Source organism: Panthera uncia (genome assembly GCF_023721935.1).
Source record: "Panthera uncia isolate 11264 chromosome B2 unlocalized genomic scaffold, Puncia_PCG_1.0 HiC_scaffold_25, whole genome shotgun sequence".
NCBI lineage: Eukaryota > Metazoa > Chordata > Mammalia > Carnivora > Felidae > Panthera > Panthera uncia.
The window spans coordinates 24,968,127-24,988,312 of record NW_026057581.1 but is presented as its reverse complement, the minus strand read 5'-3'; the positions used below and the strand labels follow the sequence as shown (position 1 = coordinate 24,988,312).

Genomic DNA, 20,186 nt, shown 5'->3' with positions numbered 1-20,186 from the left:
CTGTCCTACCAGGCATCCTGTATCATCTACTTCATTCCTGCCATCTTCATCTGACAGCTTCCTATCTCTTCTGAAGCCCTACCACTAGACTTACCTGTAAACCTCATCTCTAAATCTATTTTCCCCATGTTCAAAAATATCCAGAGCCGGGGCGCCTGGGTGGCTCGGTTGGTTAACCACCAGACTTCAGCTCAGGTCATGACCTCACAGTACGTGGGTTTGAGCCCCACGTCGGGCTCTGTGCTGACAGCTCAGAGCCTGGAGCCTGCTTCAGATTCCATGTCTCCCTCTCTCTCTCTCAGCCCCTTCTTAGCTCACACTCTGTCTTTCTCTCTCTGTCTCAAAAATAAAAATTAAAAAAAATTTTTTAAATATGCAGAGGCTACTGAAAGGTAGCCCAACTATCTACAGAGCCTTATGTCCCATTTTTCAACAAATTTTTCGCTCAATCTGGAATGCTTATCATGTTAAAAATGTGTCCCAAGTTTTCTCACTTCTGACTCTTAGACTTACATTACTGCCTCCATTTCAACTGCCAGTTCCCACTATGTCTGCAAATTTCCTCCCTAAATCTTCTCCTTGAATCTCTTCAGACTGAAGTTCTCTCTCACCCTTCTCTAAAGACTCTAAGATACTAGTGCCAGCCTCTGTCACTTGCCACAAATCACCTCTACAAAAGTTTAGACCCGCCGTGACAGAAGTGGGATTTATACATCTTTGTATCCTCTATTCCACCATGCATGCAAATATTTGTTAAAGGGCTAAATTATCTGACAAAGCAAGATTCATATTCAATTAGACACCATTTCTGCCAATTAACTGGCCTTTAGGTGAAGCCGGCAAAACACAATGAAACCAGATAAACTTCACATACATAGCAACTTTGAATGAAACAACTCAGTCTCCTACACTTTCTACACTTACAGTACAACCACTCCAGAATAATAGCCACACAGTAACAGGCTCACTCAAGTAAGAAAAGTACAACTAACTTTTTGAACTTTTTGGAAAAAGAAGCCTGATCCATTTAATTCTAAAGTGACAAGGGGAAGACTTTCTATAAATAAATTTCCATAAAATTTCCTTTAGCTTCCCACCATGCCAGTTTATAGCCCCAGGGGTAAGAAACTATCTAGAATCACAAAGTAAAGTTCTTAATCTAAAGGAAGTTGATTAACAGAGGATTCATTCCAAAACATTCTATTTTGCCTGGAAGATACTCTCATTTTGGTGAGGAAGGCCAAAAAGCAGCTAGATAAATTACAATGTGGAAGATGGACTGATTGTTCCAGTTAGGGATAAATAGTCTTCATTCCTGGAGTGATAAAGAGAGCCACTATGTCTCTATAGAAAAGACAGGTGATAATCTCTCCAGGCATAGTATGCATAAGATACCCTTTCAAAATGAGAAAATACATTCAGAATCATTTAGAAAACCAGCTCTGCTCTAACTGAAAAACCTTGATAATTTTCACAGCCCAAAGCTTAATGCTGGATACAGGACAGTATCATCAGAGATTAAGAAAGGAAAAACATTTTTTTCCTAGACAGCACAGATAAGAAGCATCTTTACTGATATGTAGCTATCTGTCAAGGTTAACATTTGAGAGAAAAATGTACATTATGAGAATTTATACACTATTTTTAAATTTGATATCAATTATAAGACTGGGCCTACCATTATGTTTCTCTCACTATGTTCACACGTGTTTCATTTTATTTAGAAATTTATAATTTGTCCCTTAAACTAGCTGAGACATATAGCTTCCACTGTGCCAGAGTTGGGGATATAAAGGAATACAATTCTGAAATAAGACTGCTGAATTCATTCATTGAACAGAAAAAATCACTGATAGATTCTCTGATTTGGGGGGAGAGAGGGACTGTTTTAGCTTAGAGTTATTTGCTTTTATTTCTAAGCTCCACTATCCTGATTGAATAAATATCTAAATAGAATTCATAGCATTCCTGGCTTCAGATTTCGCTCACTCAAGTGAATATAACAAAAACTTGAATTAAGGAGATTAGTAGAGCCCTAGGAATGGGCTACTCCAGTTTACTGCAATTTTTTCCAGAAAGAAAAACTAAAGAGAGGTAGGTAGACTACCAGAGAATCTGAATTAAGGGAAAAAAAATCAACATTAGCTGTATCATACTAAGGAGACAAGAGGCTTTTCTTCCCATGATTTTTACTACTTATAATAAAAAGTTAATTCAGTTAATTTTAACATATTATTTAACTCAAAAATATTACTTCCTCAGCCAATAATATAACCACTACCAAAAATTAATATTAAAATAGAAGTTTTATTGAGTTACATTTTTCAATATTTTAACAAAACACTTCATTCACAATGTGATTTGAAATGGCAGAGAACAGACTACAAGATCAATCCAAAATAAAGGAATACTGCTATTTTAATGTTAGCAGTAAGATTTTATATCATTCAATAACAGAATACACTTCTAAAAAGTATTAGTATTTCTATCAGATTCATTAATTAAACTTGAAGACTAGGAGCAGTGCCTGTATTATTGTATTAAGAAACAACAGACAAAATACAGAACAACTCGAGAACATAGCAAAGAAATGTGACTGTGAAAATGGCTTACTTTAACATGGCTCTGGGCTCCAAGGTTGTAGATTTCCGTAGGCTTTACTTCATTAATGATCTTCACAAGGCAGGTACTGTCAGTGAGATCACCATAGTGCAACTTCATGTCTTTAGAATTCAAAAACATACCATCAGATAGAAGAAAACAACAAAAGCCCAATTTTTAAAAATATCAAAATGGAAATGTATATTCTAAATGTCTGAAAACCAGACTGGTTTTGGAGTAGCAGAGAATAACTCTCATCTTTAAAGAACCTAAAGAGTAGAAAGATATTCACATGTGTTGCCTATGTCTAAAGAGGATTTTTAAAAACTCAAAAGAACGTTTTAAAAAAATCATATCAAGGGGCACCTGGGTGGCTCAGTCGGTTAAGTGTCCAACTCCATTCCAACTCAGGTCATGACCTCACAGTTTGTGAGATCAAGCCCCACATCAGGCTCTATATGGACAGCAAGGAGCCTGCTTGGGATTCTCTCTCTCCCATTCTCTCTGTCCCCCACTTCTGTGTTCTCTCTCTCTCGCTCTCACTCTCTCATACACACAAAATAAATAAACATTTAAAAAATAAAAGATTAATTAATTAATTAAAAAATAAAAGTCATATCAAGACAGAAGACAGATATTATACAATTAATGAATCTTATGGTTCCCAGATAGTTGTAAGGTATATTACATAAGAGTGATATTCAGATAAAGAAAATCTCACACTAATGTATATATTCTCTAAAGAACTCTGTAATACACTGGGTAATAGTGAATCAGATGCTTTTATCTGGTGATTTTTAAGTACTTCATAAACATGAATCCTTAAGCCATCCATGAAATGAGTGATGTAGTGACATAATTGATTAAATTGATTAAAGAACAACTGGCCTATTCTAACCCTAAGTCTCAGTAGATCCATACACTGACTTCATTACTATAAGAATTTGACACATTGTAGATGGGCAATTTGCTAGCTTGATCTTTACATTATTTGTACATAATACTAATCTATGTTTAGATCCAATGGTAGTGCCATTCTTCACTTTGCACAAAAATGATCATAATTTTCAAGGAGGATGCACTAAATACTAAATATAAAGGTGAAAAGCCTTTAGTGGAGACAACTAGATCATCTTCCTGATGATGTCACTACTTGTACAAGTAACCCAAAACTCCAAGTATTCGATGCTCTGAAATGAATACAAAATGACTTATGCTTTACAAACTGACTGAATCATCCCTGCCAGCTGGAAAAACTGGACAAGCAGAGCCGGCTGAACTTGGAGTTTAAAAACCCAGTGTCCTGGTCCTAGCTCTGTCTTTTACATGGTGTATGACCTCAATAAAGTTACAACCTCCCTCTGCCTCCATTTCCTCATCTGTAAAATGGTTTCACTCACAAGTTTAGGAGCTGCTGTAAAGAGCAAATGAGAAAACTCTGTGACTGTGCTATGTAGACTATATGGCTACATTCAGGCAATTTTAATAACAAAAAAACATGCAACTGCAATGATCTGTAAAGCAATTAAATATAGTTTTGATTGCCATTTGTTTTTGGACCTGTCTTCACAAATTATTTTAAAAATTAAATACATGTACTAAGATTACTTGGCTTGATTACATTAGACCAAACATAAAAAGTAAAGGAGTGTTCTGAGAATATGGACCTGATCTTACTTGAGGGGATAAGGACACCTGGAGAAGGGCAATCAAAGGCATGTCTACTCTTGGTCCCTTGAGCAGTATCACCTGACCAATATCCTGTGACAGACTAACCAAGATGACACTGTGGCCCAGGGGCAGCAAGCAATGGAAGGGTTTTCAAAGCATGCAGATAGAATTCAATGCAGGCAATTCACCGGTAAATAATTGCAACTTGATGGGCTTTGAGAAAAATGACATCTGAAAATACCTTATCATAATACAGGAAGTTATAGAAAGAAATTTTAATAAAGAAAATGACTTACTTCCTTCAATATGAGCCTGGGGGTTCTTATACAGATGTTCAATTCGACCTGTATTGAATGAACTGGACCGCCGCACAATTCCATGGACCTTCATTTTTTTATAGTGTGGAAAGAAAAGAAATTATAAACATGTAATGAGGATTAACAAGCACCTCAAAAGTTCTTTTGTTAATGCTTACCTTGTGATAAAAATAACTATTATTTATAAACATTATTATTTTTTAATAAACATTATTTTTAATTTGTTAGAAATAGTTCCACTGCTTACTTTCTCCCCAACCACTGCCCACCAGCCACCAGCATGGTGCCTCCATCTCTCTGTGGTGTTTTCACTGGCAATCTCAACAAAAGTAATTAGATAATTATGCGACTTCACAGCAAATGCTTACTTACTGATACTCAAATGTCTCATTTTCCAAACACACACACACTTAGAACCCTGCTGCTGACAAAAAATATCTCTTGAGTTTGAAACTGAAGACAGACCATGCGAGGCCATATCGGTAAAACTGCCTTGCAGCCTCTTTAACACAAAGCATGAGGCCACGAGGCTCTGATGCCACCATGTCCTTCCAATGTCCTCATTATAAATATATGGGTGCACTAATATAATCTGGCAGCAACTCCTATAATGCGCTTTGTGGAAAAGTAAGAACTAAACAGCACAGATTAGGGACAAGACTTATATACTACTAGATTTAACACATGAAGCAAATTCAAATTAAAAAAGGATTTTTTACTTTTTAATTTTTATCTTTGACTTAACCATAAGTGTGACAGTGGGATAAAGTCCTCGGAACAAGAATGCATACCTGTCTGATACTGAAGAAAAGACTATTTGTGTCTGATACATAAGAGAAATTGTTCAAGACTTGGTCTCACTTCCTTCTGGTGTCAAGATTGCTCCCTTTGTGTTGCCAATGCTAATATGAGCTTATGTCACCAGCTGCCCAAGTTCCAGTTCTACTGGTGGCAGTTTTAATCCTTCACCTATTTTAGAAGTGTTCCTTCTGAAGTTGAGTAGTCTCATTTGCAGCTGAATACACTTCTATATTTTCACTCAATCGTTTTCTGTCTGTTTCAAACCAAATTAATCCTTGGCATGACTCAAATATTCCAAATTGGGGGGGGGGGGCGGGGAGTGGAATTATAAGCACATAAGACTTTCTTTCAAATAGAAAGAAATGTCACCGTCATTTTATACAGCATACATGAGAAATTAACTTCTTCAAAGGATACAACACACCCACAATTAATAATTCTGTTGGTTAGTTGCTTTAGCCAAAGAGAAAAGCACTCATCCACACTATTTTCCAAAAGAACTAAACCCAAGAAAATTTGGTAAAAAGGAAAATATTTTAAGAAGGGAATATCTCAAACTTCATTGACATCTCAGGAGGAAAACAGTAGGGGCACCTGGGTGGCTCAGTCAGCTAAGCATCCAACTTTGGTTCAGGTCATGATTTGGTTCAGGTTCATGAGTTTGAGCCCTGCGTCAGGCTCTGTGATGATAGCTAGGAGCCTGGAGCCTGCTTCATATTCTGTGTCTCCTTCTCTCTGTGCCCCTCCCCCACTTGCACTCTGTCTCTCTCAAAAATAAATAATCATTAAAAAAAATTTAATAAAAAAACAACAAAATCTAGGAAACACTAAATTGAGATTTGGGTACACATATCCATTTCTTAATTTGAAAGTAGAGAATAACACATCAAGCTTAGAATTATTGTACTTCATGGTCCAATTTTTCAGGTTGTAGCTTAATTGTAAAGTTGAACTGTTCTACAAACAATTTTAACAAACAATTTCAGCAAATAATTTTTGTTTAATAAAAATCAAGTTCACATACATACTTGTACATAACAAAATTGGTATTGACCACCAAGTTATTTCTGAAACATAGATTTCTCAGATGTAAGTAGAGCTTTATTTCATTGGATATAAAGGAATTTCTATGTTCTAAAGACAACTGAATTTTCATAATGAAGTAATAATAAAAATATGATTTAGTCTATTTTTTCTCTTGATCGCTGGATTCTGGGTAAGTCACATATTCCAACAGCCCAAAACAAAGAGCAACTCCTTATACATACACAATGCATATAAGCTTTAAAGGCTCTGATAAAAATATCAAATGATACTGCTGGATTCAGTACGAAATCAGACAACTACACAAAGTCACAGCAAATGAATAACATAGGACTTTCTGTCACACTTATAACCAAAAGCATTAAGCACTAAGTTTTTTTATAACACACACACACACACACACACACACACAATGTGTTTTAATTTCCCCTACTCCCAACTTTTGGTATGTGTATACAGGGAAAGAAAGACCTGCCAAATGCTTAATCCATGACAGCAGGTATTATTCTAAGAACTAATGAAAGCTGAGTCTGTCTGCTTCAGAGACAGGTGAAATACAAACTTTAAGACAAGCCAAAATGTGTGCAAACTGGATAATCTAGTTAAGAATTTGAGATTAGCAGCTTTCTCTTTACAGAAGGGATGTATGTATGGTTGTTGTTTGTTTTTATAAGGATTTTGGGGGGAAAGGAGCTGAGGAGTTAGGAAACCAAACTGAAAAGATAAATGAGCTGAAAATGACTCCATATAAACTTAATCAAAATCACTATTATGTTATAGTAGTTCAAAAACAAAATATAATTCTGAAAAACCGATGTCTTAAACAGAAATGAGTATTTTGACAAATAAATTTTATGTTCCATTTAACTAAACAATGAAAAAGAAAATTTCGAGTTCTCTCAATGTCAGAACAAAGTTAATTTTACTTCAAAACCTAGACTCAGATAAGGCAATATAACAGAGAAATGCTTGCTCATTTCTTTATTTATTACAATCACAAAAACAGAAAATTGTTGCTACTGGATTTCAAATCCTTCAGGATGTTTGTTATTTTGATCAAGAAAACAGAAAAATTATAACCACTAGATTTCAAATTCTTCAGTGTCTAGATTTCTCTTGGAGCCAAGGAAGGATGCTTTCCCAGGTATGTTTAATATACTTGCCTCTTGAAAAGCATAGATAATATAGGTAACATCAATAGCTAATATGTACATGGCAATGACCCCTATGCCAGACACTGTTCTTTATAGACATTAAATCACTTAATCTTCCTAATATTATTAGGATTATAATACAGTGCCTGAGAGGACAATGCCTGAGATCACACAGCTAATATACGTGGTAAAGTTAAAGTATACACATGGTTCATTCTACCAACATTCAGTATGTTTCAAAATGAAATCCATAAAAACTTTTGCCTCTTTTCACCCAGAAAAATTATTTTACAGATTCTCACCGATCATGATTGCATACATAGGAACTCCATGTTGTAACAAATGATCTCCCAGATAACAACTGGACAATCCTTATATGCTATTTTCTTTCTGTTTTCCTGATACTCCCAGGTTATAATTCCTTTCCTAGAAGGAAAACCCACAATTCACCTATTCCTTATTTTAAATTTCGATATGTTGTACTGTAGTTGTTACCATGTTATTTAATATAAATTTTTCATTTACTCCCAGATATATTTTAGCTCTTTAAATATATAACTTTGACTTTTGTTTTTCTGGTTTTTCTGTGTTTTGGGGTACAAAATAGGTACAGAAGTATGTTGCTAGCTTATCTGCTAACAGTGATTACAGAAAGGCACTTGAAACTTTCATAAGAATTAGTTTCACTTTTGTCAATGCTCCTTTTCCCCTCATGGCAAGAAGGAATACAGGGATAGGATCCTAGGAAATGTTAACAGGCCTACCTTTCACTAATGCTAATTAATGAACTAGACTAAGGAGCCTTCTATAAAATCTCTATCCCCTGGCTTGTCAGCATCAAGCACTGTGTCACCTTGTTACTCTTATATCAACTAAAGCCCCATAGATCCCATAGAGCTTCTCTGGACTGTTTTCCATCTTTTTGTCTCACCTAAATCTTCAAGACAACCTTAGGAAATAGATGCATTTATTATCCCCATTTACCTAAAACAAAACAAAACAAAACAAAACAAAACAAAACAAAACCCTAAGTCTTAGAGAGGTCCAGTGACTTGCCCAAGGCCACAGAGCTGCCAATGGCAAAGGAGGAGTAGGAAACAGGCTGTTCAGTGTTCAAGCCTAAGGGCTTCCTCACCACTGTAAGCTGGACCTCCTTGTTCACCTTCCTGGCTCTGAGCTGGCTGACAGACTATAAGGGAGAATTATCCTTTGTACTTTAACAACTGTAGAATTAAATATCTGAGGTTTTAAAGGGTGAATTTCTATAAAACCTGACAATTCTGAATTTCCCTCATCATGATATGGCACCTATATTCTATAAATAATAAGCAAGTGTGTGATTCATTCTCTTTAATGTTTAATGTTAAGCAAAATTCAAGAAAAAAGCAACATTAAAAACTATAAGTTTAAAACTTTAAATAGAGTCTCTTCTCATTGAGAACTGAACCAGGAATAAAGCAATCCTTTATTTTCTTATGTTATATCATTCAGAGCATGATCAAATGCATGGATTTCAGTGGTCACATTAGAAGGCCAGGGCCCACTGCTTCAGGAATCTAATATGTGAGGTCACAGAAGGTAATTAACAATAACTAATCAGTCTATTAATATATGATATTCCTTTTCAAGTCATATGCAAATGTCTATTTTTGCTTTAAAGTTAGCCAATCCTGGGGCGCCTGGGTGGCTCAGTCAGTTAAGCGGCCAACTTCGGCTCAGGTCATGATCTCGCAGTCTGTGAGTTCGAGCCCCGCGTCGGGCTCTGTGCTGACAGCTCAGAGCCTGGAGCCTGTTTCGGATTCTGTGTCTCCCTCTCTCTCTGCCCCTCCCCTGTTCATGCTCTGTCTCTGTCTCAAAAATAAATAAACGTTAAAAAAAAATAAAGTTAGCCAATCCTTTTATACTCTGCTTTTTTTTTTTTTTTTTTTGACTAAAGAAAAGTAAAGGAATATATGTAAGTGTGCTGTGCTAATTCTATAGATAGGATTTGGTTTTACCTACGTGGCTCCATCATCATTACCTCACCAACCTGTCTCTGTTCTTCAACCGGGTGCTCTGCTCCAGTTGACTACTGCTTCTCTGTAGAGTCCATGCCTCCCCCTCTTCATAATGAAAGGCTGACTTCGCCATTACTAGCCAATTAAAGTTTGCCCCTTTCTGCTCTAGGAAGAACTCAGCCTCATTATCAAGCCTATTCACAGAATCTATAGCTCTTTTTCCCATTGCTTATTTGTTCCTGGGTTATACTCTGCTACCCCAAAGCATATTGTTTCCAGTTATTTCTGATCCTAGTGATAGTCCTTATACAAAGCATAAATTCAAAATAATATGATAGCTCAGAGAAGCAAAGCCCCACAAATTAAGGTACCTTAAGAAATTCTGTTCATCTTCACCATGTGATTAAATGATCTCATTTGAACCTTTAGTTGTACTTGTTCTCAAACCATAAGATCCAGGAGAGCAGCATCAGTCACACCTCGGGGCTTGTTAGAAAGGCTGATTCCCAGACCCATCTTAATGGGGACTCTGGGTGGTTCTCACGCATACTACAGGTTGAGAACCTGCTGTGTTAGAAGTCTGTGCTCATCCAAATTGCTGATGTTGACCCTCTGGAATCAGATACAGACAAGTGTCTCCTCTTATCCTAGTGCATGCAATTTACTAGCCCTATTATTTTGCTCATGGTCTTGAGCAACCAGGGGCTGCTGGCTGATAACTCAGGAAAACTTCCAATGCAGCTCCTTTGAAAAATGACCCTCATATTTACTTCAACCTAAACACAAAAAGATGAAGTCTGTGCCACTATTAGATTTCCCTTAATAGCTTATCCTACAATTATACCCATGTCTTAAAATTGAAGACAGCAGCCTATTAAAATTGAATACAATATGGATAAACACCCTTTCATTCCCCTATTCCTACAAAAGTCGTATTTCCCCTGGACTATGAAGAGGAATCATTTCTGATTATGCTTTGTAGCTCTATACCTTCTACCTGTACTGTCTGTAGTATCTCCCTCTATCAATTTATGGATCTCACTCCTAAATCTCCCTTCTCTGGTCAATCATTGTTTCAATGATTCATTCCTCTCATTAACTGTGATTTGCCAAGTGGACCTTCTGTTGCATTTATCATAACCAAATATGCTCTTATAATTTCAAATGTCAACGTAACAAAAACATTTGTAGCTCACCTGGCAGTCCTAGGTTCTCATTATATTTATTTCTATGTCTGTCAACCATTTAGGAACATCTTCTCAAGTCTGCTAGTTCCTTAACGAGCCACCTAAATGGAGGTTCGCATGTCCCTCTGCGGGTCTTCTTTCCAGCCATTTCTAGTAATACTAACAGCAGCATCATGCTGAGACCGTTCACCATCTACCATATCCAGATTAACCCTAGGCCCTATCGCTAGTCCACCACATTTTCACAGTGACAACTCCACCTCATGCTGCCATGCCTGCTCCATTTTCCTCTGGGCTAGCTGTGGATACAACTTGTTGCCACCATCCTCACCCATGTCTTAGTCCACCTTGGAAGTAAATTTCCATGTCCACCTTGGAAGTAAATTTCAACACCACACAGCTTAAGCTTTCTGTCTGACATATCACCTCACTATTCAAAACTGCAATGACCATGATGGGGTTCAGGACACGCTACCCCAAAATATGGCATCTTGGTGTATGGAATATTTTAAGCTGAAGGAATGTGAGAAAACAGTAGAAGCAGGAAAGTCACTCTAACCTTCCCCCTGCTCTTCTCCATGAAACAGTCATGACACCCTCTAGTGAGAGGTATCCACCCTATAACTGGAGAAAAGAAGCATCCTTGTCTCTGAAGACAAGGGGATGCCAAGAAGAATCCAAATAAACAAATCTTGTTAAGTTTTCCCCTATTTATTATATTCACATCATACTGCCTGACCTGTCATATTTCTCCACAACCATCCACTCTCCATCGAACCTAACATAAACATACCTAGCCTTAACAGTTTCTTTGGATCTTCATTTCTTTATGAAGGTTTCCATGTCACGTAAAACTTACATTAAATAAATTTGCATGCTTCTCAGTTTAATTTTCAGACCCAGACAGGGACCCTAAGAGAGTTGAGGAAAAATTTTTTCCTCCTCCATATTAAACCAAAAAAGATTAACAGGAAGAACTTCTACAGTTTTCTCAAACTCCTTCTATTTTCTCCAACTTCCACTATTTTCTCAAACTGCTTCAGCTTAAAATATTCAATATGCTGAGGTGCCATATTTTGAGGTAGCACATCCTGAACCCCATCAACTATTACTCACAAATTTCCTTCTCTTCGTTCACTTGATACACAGCCAAATCACTAACTCCTCTCTAGCTACCAAACACCTCTCAGCCAGTGCCAGCACCTGAAACAGAGTAAGTCTCTCTGCTAATCCTTCCCTTTTAGACTTACCAAAGCACTAAGTTAATGTAGTCTAAATAAATACCAGTCTTTATCTAAAACTAACTCTTCTATATTACATATGATCTACTCTAAAATTCTCTGCTTTAAAGAATATGTATTTATCACTCAATTATTATAGGAAATCTTTGCATATGAACATAAGTGCACATGTACACTTTCATAATTATAGTTGTCTCATTTTGATATTTTTGCAAAATATAAAACTAGCTGGCTAGGTAAGGAAATAGAAGGTGCTAAACATATCTGCTATTACTTCTTAAAGTCTAAAAGTCAAGGCTCTCAGAAAAGATTATGAGTTATAGTAAGAAAGTTAGTTTCCTTTTCAGCAAATCCTGTTGGCATTTAGATGCCAAATTCCTTGCTGTTGTTTTTCCATCTGCCCACCATGCACATTTTTTAAAACAGTACACCTACAATTAGAATAATCCAGAGAATCCAAATTTATTAACATAAATACTCCCAGATCAGCCCAGAGCATATGGGTCACTGTATAGGTTTTTCTTCTCTGTGTAACATGAATTTACATAGATGTATATATCTGAGAATTGTTCTTTAAAAAGGTAAGATATATACATGGGGTTATATCAAATTCAATATGTAAAATTCCGGTTTCCTTTAAGGAAAGCAGTCAGTGTTGAAGGAGAGGACAAAAGAGGAGAAAAAGATGACGACAATGATGATGACGCCAGCAAACCCAGAAGTTTCAGCCTCCATAAAATATATGGCTGCCTATTAGAAAGCAAAAACCTCTGAGTGTAAATGTTTCATTCAAGCTTGCCAAAGATCAGCTTAGTTTTTATTGCTCTGTGCAATTTCCGAATTAAGTGACTTCACTTCGAGACCTTTTTTTATGTAACACATTACATCATAAATTAACCCTAATAATGTTATAGCTTTTAGCTTACACAGGTTGCTGTTTTATCTAAGAATGTGGGAAGCGTGCAAAGCAGTTAAACACTAAGGAACAGGGGGAAGCCACCAGTGCTCACCAACAGATAAATAGCACAATGAGCTGGCATGGTTACAAGCCAAGCGGCACATTCTTCCCCTGATTTTGACTTGTTATCAGAGTTTCAGTGGAAAACACACACAGGAGGACTACGGCAGAGGAAGCAGGAGGCCACTGCGTCCAAGTGATTCCACCAGCCTGTGCTTGCTCACTGAGTCACTCACCTCGTAGCCTTTCTCCAGCAGGAACTCAGCCAAGTATGAACCATCCTGGGAAGGGAAGGAAAATTGACAACTGTCAGATTCATCATGGCGAGGAGAGAAGGTAGCCAAAACTGAGAGTTTTGAGAAAAGCACTGAAGAGGCTATATGAACTTAAATTAAGGATCATGGCAACCAAAATAAAAATAATACAGATAATGATGGTAAAAACAGAATAATGATCAACTTTCTACTAATCATTGAGCATTTTCATAGGCATTATTTCATTTGAGCACCAAAGCAGCACAGTAAAATGTTATTATTGTCCTATTCATGGAGTAAGAAACAAAATCTGGGGAGATAATATGGGGCAACAGAGAGAACATGACACTTAAGATTCACATGGATTTGGGTTTAGGTTTTTCCACTTTACTATGCAAAGTATATGTAGCAAAGCAGAAGTCCTTGGTACTACAGGAACATACAGGAATCAGACTAATTCTGGGTGGTTGTAAAAAAAGGAATCACTGGGGAAGAATTAGATGAGAGCTGTGGGGACTTGGGGAGAAGGCAGGGTGAGTGTGAGGAGGAGGCAGGGAGCACTAGAGTGTTAATGTTATTGAAAAAAGACACCATAGTGGAAAGGAGGAAGATGAGTACTTTCGTGGGAGAAGGCTTTCTAGGCACTGGTGGGAGTTGGCTTCTAACTCAGGGGTTCTGGAAAGTTCAGCAACAAAAGACTTTTGGGGGAGGGGGATAAACACAATCAGATTTGTGTTATTATCACTGAATATGTATGCATACACACACACATAAACTTTAAATAAAAGAAGGATGTTTATTTTTTACAAAATAGAAAGAATGCATCTTAAATCATGCAGTTAATCCCTACATTAAGATGAAGGTATCTGACTAAACACAGAGATTCTCGACTGGCTTTTAAGAACTCTTGTAAAAATTTCTAGATAAGGGAGAGTGTCATTTAAACTAAAATATTTCATGTGCCAGGTTTAGGGAAAGGGAGTATGAGAGTCTTCTAATAAAACTATTAAGAGACCAAAAGGTGAGAAATCACTGTTCTAGAGGTACTATAAAAAAGCTACCAGCCTTGCTCAAAATATGAGTTGGATAGACATTTTGCAGTAAAACCTGTTAACTGCCCACTTGCTTTCAGCCTGGGTAGGTCCCCTCCATCCTATCCAGACTTAAACATAAAAATGGGAGGCTCCAACTACTGGATATTTGTGTACTCAAAAGTAGCTGGGGATATTTGGTTTCTTCACTTTGAAAAAGTTTACAATATCCCTCTGAGCTTCAAAAGTTCCTACCAGACATTCCAGGAAAAAGAAAAGTGAAGCAAGTCTTATTATTGTCATTAGTTGGCTTAAAGCTGGAATTGGAGACACCCTATGGGTCCTGAAAATGACAGGACTGCCAAAAGAGTGTTTACTACATTAATGCAGAGTCACACATAAATTCAGGCAGGATGACAAGGCAAGGTATACAAGGGACACATTTTGTGGTTCATTAAAACCACCAGCAGATTTTCTTCTGACTCGACATAAATATTCTGTTTTATAGACTTATGTAGAGAAGAGAAATTGTTTAACATATTCCTTTTCCTCTCAATCTTATGATTTACACACAATTACACAGTTTTTAAATACCCAACATGCAAACTAAATCAGATAAGAGGGCTGAACAATTCAGACTAGAACAGACCAACAGAAATGTAAGAATAATGAGTAATGTTACAAATCAATCAATGAGAAAACAGCTTAATAGAAAAAGCATTTACAATAAGAGGAATAATTTTACAGTAGTCTGGAAAGCCCTACAAAATATGAAGTTTTGTTTTGGTGCTGGTGTTAGTGTTGTCATTTTGAAGCAGGCAACACTATACTTTTCACCTTTCATAATTCCTCTTTGGAATAAAAATTTAAAACGCTTTGTGTTCTACCATGGCTACATACAATGTTTCAAAAAAAAAAAAAAAAGGCAGAGGTGAAAGTGCTAGAGATCCATGGGGGCTGGGAGGCTGTGATTATTCAGAAAGCTGATGTGAAACAGACCTGATCGGGCCTGAACCCTGTCAATAAGGTCTTGTTCTTCTCACCCAGGGCCCTTCTCAAACTTTCCAACCACACTGGAACATTCTGAACCAGCAGGGCACTCACTTCCTCCTGACTTCCTTGCCAGGTCTCTCAAGTGATAGGGCCTGGGCTGCACAATGAGTGGGAAATGGAGCAGAGCAAAGGCTCTTGGTCTCTGGCCTAGGCAGCCCAGCTGGCCTCCCCTTGTCCTCTTCCCAGGACCCTGAGGGGACTCCACAGGGAGACACAGTATCTAAACAGGCAGGCGTCAGCCAAGCCAACAAGATCATTTTTTCTGCCTCCTCTAGAAGAACAGGGTTGTTGGAGAAGGCTTCAATCAGACTAATGACTGAAATGTCATGGCAACTGAGAACCTATGACCAACATTAAAAATTCTGATTCTTAATCCCCCAGAAAACAAGGAACTAAATGAACTAAATTTCCAACTCACTTGCTATGAACACAATTAATTTGGTACAAATTCCAGCCTGGGTTCAATCCTTGTTATAGAAAACTTTTTAATTGGAGAGACAATGTCCCATTTGTGACTCTTTTACACTTAATTTTGCACAAATTAAGGTAATTAAGGGTTTCCATTTTGTATTAAATGCTATACAGATCTGAGTAATCACCATGGCTATAACATTTTCAAGACACAAAAACATTTCTATCTTATTCTTGCAAGAACTCAGCCTGGAAAGCAAGAGCCACTACATCTTAGGTAAATGAAGCATGTGAAGATAGCCATTTTGCCTAATATCACACTACAGAGGCAAAGCCAGGACTAGAATCCAAATCTCCTGTAATTTTGACCTAGAAAACAACCTTCTTCCTCACCCTCCTACACCTGGGATCTACGAAAACATGTCAAAACCTAACAAAATAATGAAAGACCATAATGGGTTTACTTTTAAATCAAATTAATTTAGTCATTTTCCATTACACAGTGCTTTATGGATTAATCAGTGCTTCTAGTTTGATTAAGTAAACTAATTTTAGAACATTCCAGAGCTCAGAGGAAGGAGACCATACACAGCACCTGAGATTTCTCAGGTTTTGTTTGGGTGTATGCTCCACACAGGAAACAGTATAATGTTGTTTGAAGATGGACTTGGATTGGCTGTGGATGTATTTACTGTTTGGGGCTCTAGAGCCAAGGAGGCGGGGCCAATGACCAAGGACCAAAAGTGCCAGATTTAGGTGTGCCTGATGCCTATAGTCCCTATACTTGGGTATCTCTGGTTTTTTACCTTTCATGGAGTATTCAGAAATATTTTAGATAAACACCCATAAAAATAAAGAGTAATTGCAAAAATTAATCCAATCCTATCTTGTTTTTAAATTTTTTTTAATGTTTATTTTTGTGAGAGACAGAGAGACAGACAGAACATGAGTGGGGGGAAGGGCAGAAAGATGGAGACACAGAATCCGAAGCAGGCTCCAGGCTCTGAGCTGTCAGCACAGAGCCCAACGCAGGATTCCAAAGTTGGATGAGCCAAAGTCAGATGCTTAACCAGCTGAGCCACCCCGGCACCTCTAATTCAATCCTATTTTGACTGTAGCATTAAAATTCCCTAAAATTTCACAACTATAAAAAGCTGAAGGAAGTAAAGAAAGCTAACCCCTTCTCCCAATGGCCACCGAAGGCTATATTAAGCACCGACTGATCCTCTAATCTAGCCCACATCCAAGCACGTATGTGCCAGGCAGTCTACCTTCCTACAGAGGAGACTAGCATTTCTCTTTTCTCTTCAAACATGGATGCACTTATAGTACAGAAGAACAAATGAAAAGGACACTTTCTTGTATGCAATTTGAGAAGCGGTTCCTCTGAACTGCATGCTAAATTATACTGTGAGTTTCTGCCTAAGAACCAATTGGCAGCTTCTTTGAACAGAATAAGTAGTATTGGGCTAAAGAATTCATGCCACTAACACATGAACTTCTTTGTTTAGACCATCTCAAGCATTAGGAAATAGAATATCCCTTCTGGAAGGAGAGAGAACACCAATTTATGCTGCCCTTTATGTTCTTTAATTCTACAAATTCTAATTACACTAAAATAAGCATCTTTTCAGCTAATAGCAATTACAATATCAAAGTAATCTGTACCTCCCCATAAAAGAAATGCAAACAGCTCAATGATTAATGGAAGATGCAGTTTAGAATTAGAATGAAAACTTCCAATGGGAAGATTAGCCACATAATATGAAGAATGCAGAAGCAGAATATACTTGAAAAGTATTTTTACTTGGCTCATGTTTGTAACACAAATCACTGCATAAAATCTTTGTCAAACTCACAGAATTCAAAAGACCATAGGGATTAATTAATCCAACTCTCTCATTTTACAGGTCAGGAAATTGAGATTCAAAACAGTTAAATGTTTAATGTAGAGTCACACAGTACGGAAGCAGCAAAATCTACACGCAAAAAATAGAAAGAAAGAAAAAAAAAACAGTCTTCAACTCCCAGGCCTCAGAATTTTTCACTAAAAACTACTGCAAAAAAATGTAGGGGCACCTGGGTGACTCAGTCAGTTAAGCATCCAACTCTTGATTTCAGCTCAGGTCATGACCTCATGGTTGTGAGATTGAACCCTGCTTCCAGCTCTGTGCTGACAGCGTGGAGTCGGCTTGGGATTCTCTCTCTCTCTCTCTCTCTCTCTCTCTCTCTCTCTCTGCCCCTCCCCCACTCACACGTGTGTGTGTGTGTGTGTGTGTGTGTGTGTGTGTGTGTGTGTCACAAAAAAATCTAAAAAGAAGAGAATGGACTAATGTCTACAGTTGAGAACCAAGTAAAATACACTAATGCACTTCCAAGTGAAGAACAAGAATACAGCCAACAATTATCAGTGGAGTGAAAACTAACAGTGGTAGACAGGAAACGAGGATATTATCAATATTTAAAACATAAATAATTCCCAATTCCCATAGTCTTTTATTTTTTTAAACATTTATTTATTTATTTTTGAGAGAGAATACAAGCTGGGGAGGGGCAGAGAGAGAAAAAGAGAGAGAGATACAGGATCTTGGGCAGGCTCTCAGCTCTGAGATGTCAGCTCAGAGCCTCATGTGGGGCTTGAACTCACGGACCGCGAGATCATAACCTGAGCCCAAGCCAACCTGAGCTACCCAAGTAGTCTTTCAAAATTAACAATTATTTCCCCATAAAAGCCACTGCCACAGAAAAACAGACTTTCACTTTTTGTGATTTACTTCCTGTTAGAGAGGAGCACTGTAATCTAGAAACGCTATCAACAAACTCTGAACAATAAAAAATTTATTGTGCCCAGCAGCTAAGATATTCTTCCTGTAACCACCCATTCCCTCTGACTATTTGCCAGGGAAAGAGCCCTTCAAACAGGTGTGAAGTGCTTACACATACACCTCATACATATATATACATATACAGCAGCTCTGTTGCCAAACACAAGACTTTCCAGTAAACCATCATGAACTAGGTTAAAAGCAACATTTTAAAAAGCCAGATATCTCCAATAATCCTACATATGACTGTAATGTTAAGTCTTGTGTCCATGGTAAATTTTTTAAAAAAGATTTGCTGAAGAAAAAATATCACAAAGAAAAAAAATGACCTAAAAGGTTAATTTTACAAACATTTTTTTTCCAATTTGACAGGTTAAAAATGATGTTTTTCTTTTCATTTTTTGGCTAGTACTAAGACTGAAGAGTTTTTTGTTTGTGATCATATATACTATTTCTTCTAGGAACTATCTATTCTTATTTTTTCTATTTTTTATCCACTTTTCTAGTAGGCTGTATTTTGCCAATTGATTTGTTCTTGTTAGTATCTAGAACACATATAAAATTAATTTTCCTCTCTAATATAAGCTACTCAAAAAAGTATTTTGAAACAGAGTAACTGATTTGCAGTGATAGAACTCCCATAATTAGCTGGTTTAAAATACATGTTCTTTTCAAATTGCAAATGATTGTTGCACGTTCTTGGTTTAATGACCAAAGAAGAATGCAAACACCAAAATATGAATTCCAGCTAAATTTGCACAACCCAGCATTTGTAATATTGTTAACTTCAACATAGTAAAATAAATTTCTGTAATTAGACAAATGCTTTAAGGAAAATGGGATTAAAGGGTTAACAAAAGAAGGTAGAAAGGAAACAATTATTAATAAGGTATAGAAAGACAATTTTTAACTACATAATTAGAATTACAACACACACACACACACATACACACACACACACACATAGTCCCAGAAATGTTTTTAAAAGCCTCGAAAGGAAATATAAAGGCATTTTTTAACAGCCTAAAGTGTGTTTGGGTGTACATAATACGTAGACACATCAAGAATGAGCCAAGCTTTCATCTCTACATGAATATAAGTATGCCCAAAGAATACTGTATCCCACTGACTAGATTTCCTTTTTTTAATGGGTAAGCTCCTTTAGTTTGAACCTCTGTGTTTTTCTCTCTCCCACTCTCCTATTCTTCACTAATGCTGAAGTTTTATCCTTCAGAGATTAAAAAAAAAAGTCTTCACATGACTTACTATTACTACAAATAATATTAATAACAATAGTAAGTGCTTATATACCACTTAGATAAGATATGCAAGACATGCACTAAATGTTTTACATTCATTAACTTTTAAATATTCACAATAACCCTATGTAGTTGGCACTATTATTATCCCCATTTTACAAATAAGCAAACTGAGGTGAGCTGAGACCAAGTAACCTGCCCAAGATGTCAGTAAACAGAAAAAGAATTTGAAATATATATGTAATCTACACACACACACACACACACACACACACACACACATATGTAATGAATTATTTATGACAATTTGTTTTACTAACAGGATCAATTACCCCATAATGATGGACAGATGTTTTAACATAAAATTTGGTCACTAAACAAT

The 20,186-nt window shown here is 36.9% G+C and overlaps 1 protein-coding gene across 1 annotated transcript in view; it reads right to left on the bottom strand.

Moving 5' to 3' along the window:
* The window catches only part of GMDS (GDP-mannose 4,6-dehydratase), a 628,119-nt gene that overhangs the window by 468,258 nt on the left and 139,675 nt on the right, over nucleotides 1-20,186 (bottom strand). The window contains exons 2-4 of the mRNA XM_049654927.1: nucleotides 13,208-13,252; nucleotides 4,569-4,656; nucleotides 2,614-2,723 (exon numbers count right to left, since the gene is read on the bottom strand). Of these exons, the coding sequence (XP_049510884.1) occupies nucleotides 2,614-2,723; nucleotides 4,569-4,656; nucleotides 13,208-13,252 (243 nt within the window). The remainder of the gene's footprint in view (nucleotides 1-2,613; nucleotides 2,724-4,568; nucleotides 4,657-13,207; nucleotides 13,253-20,186) is intronic.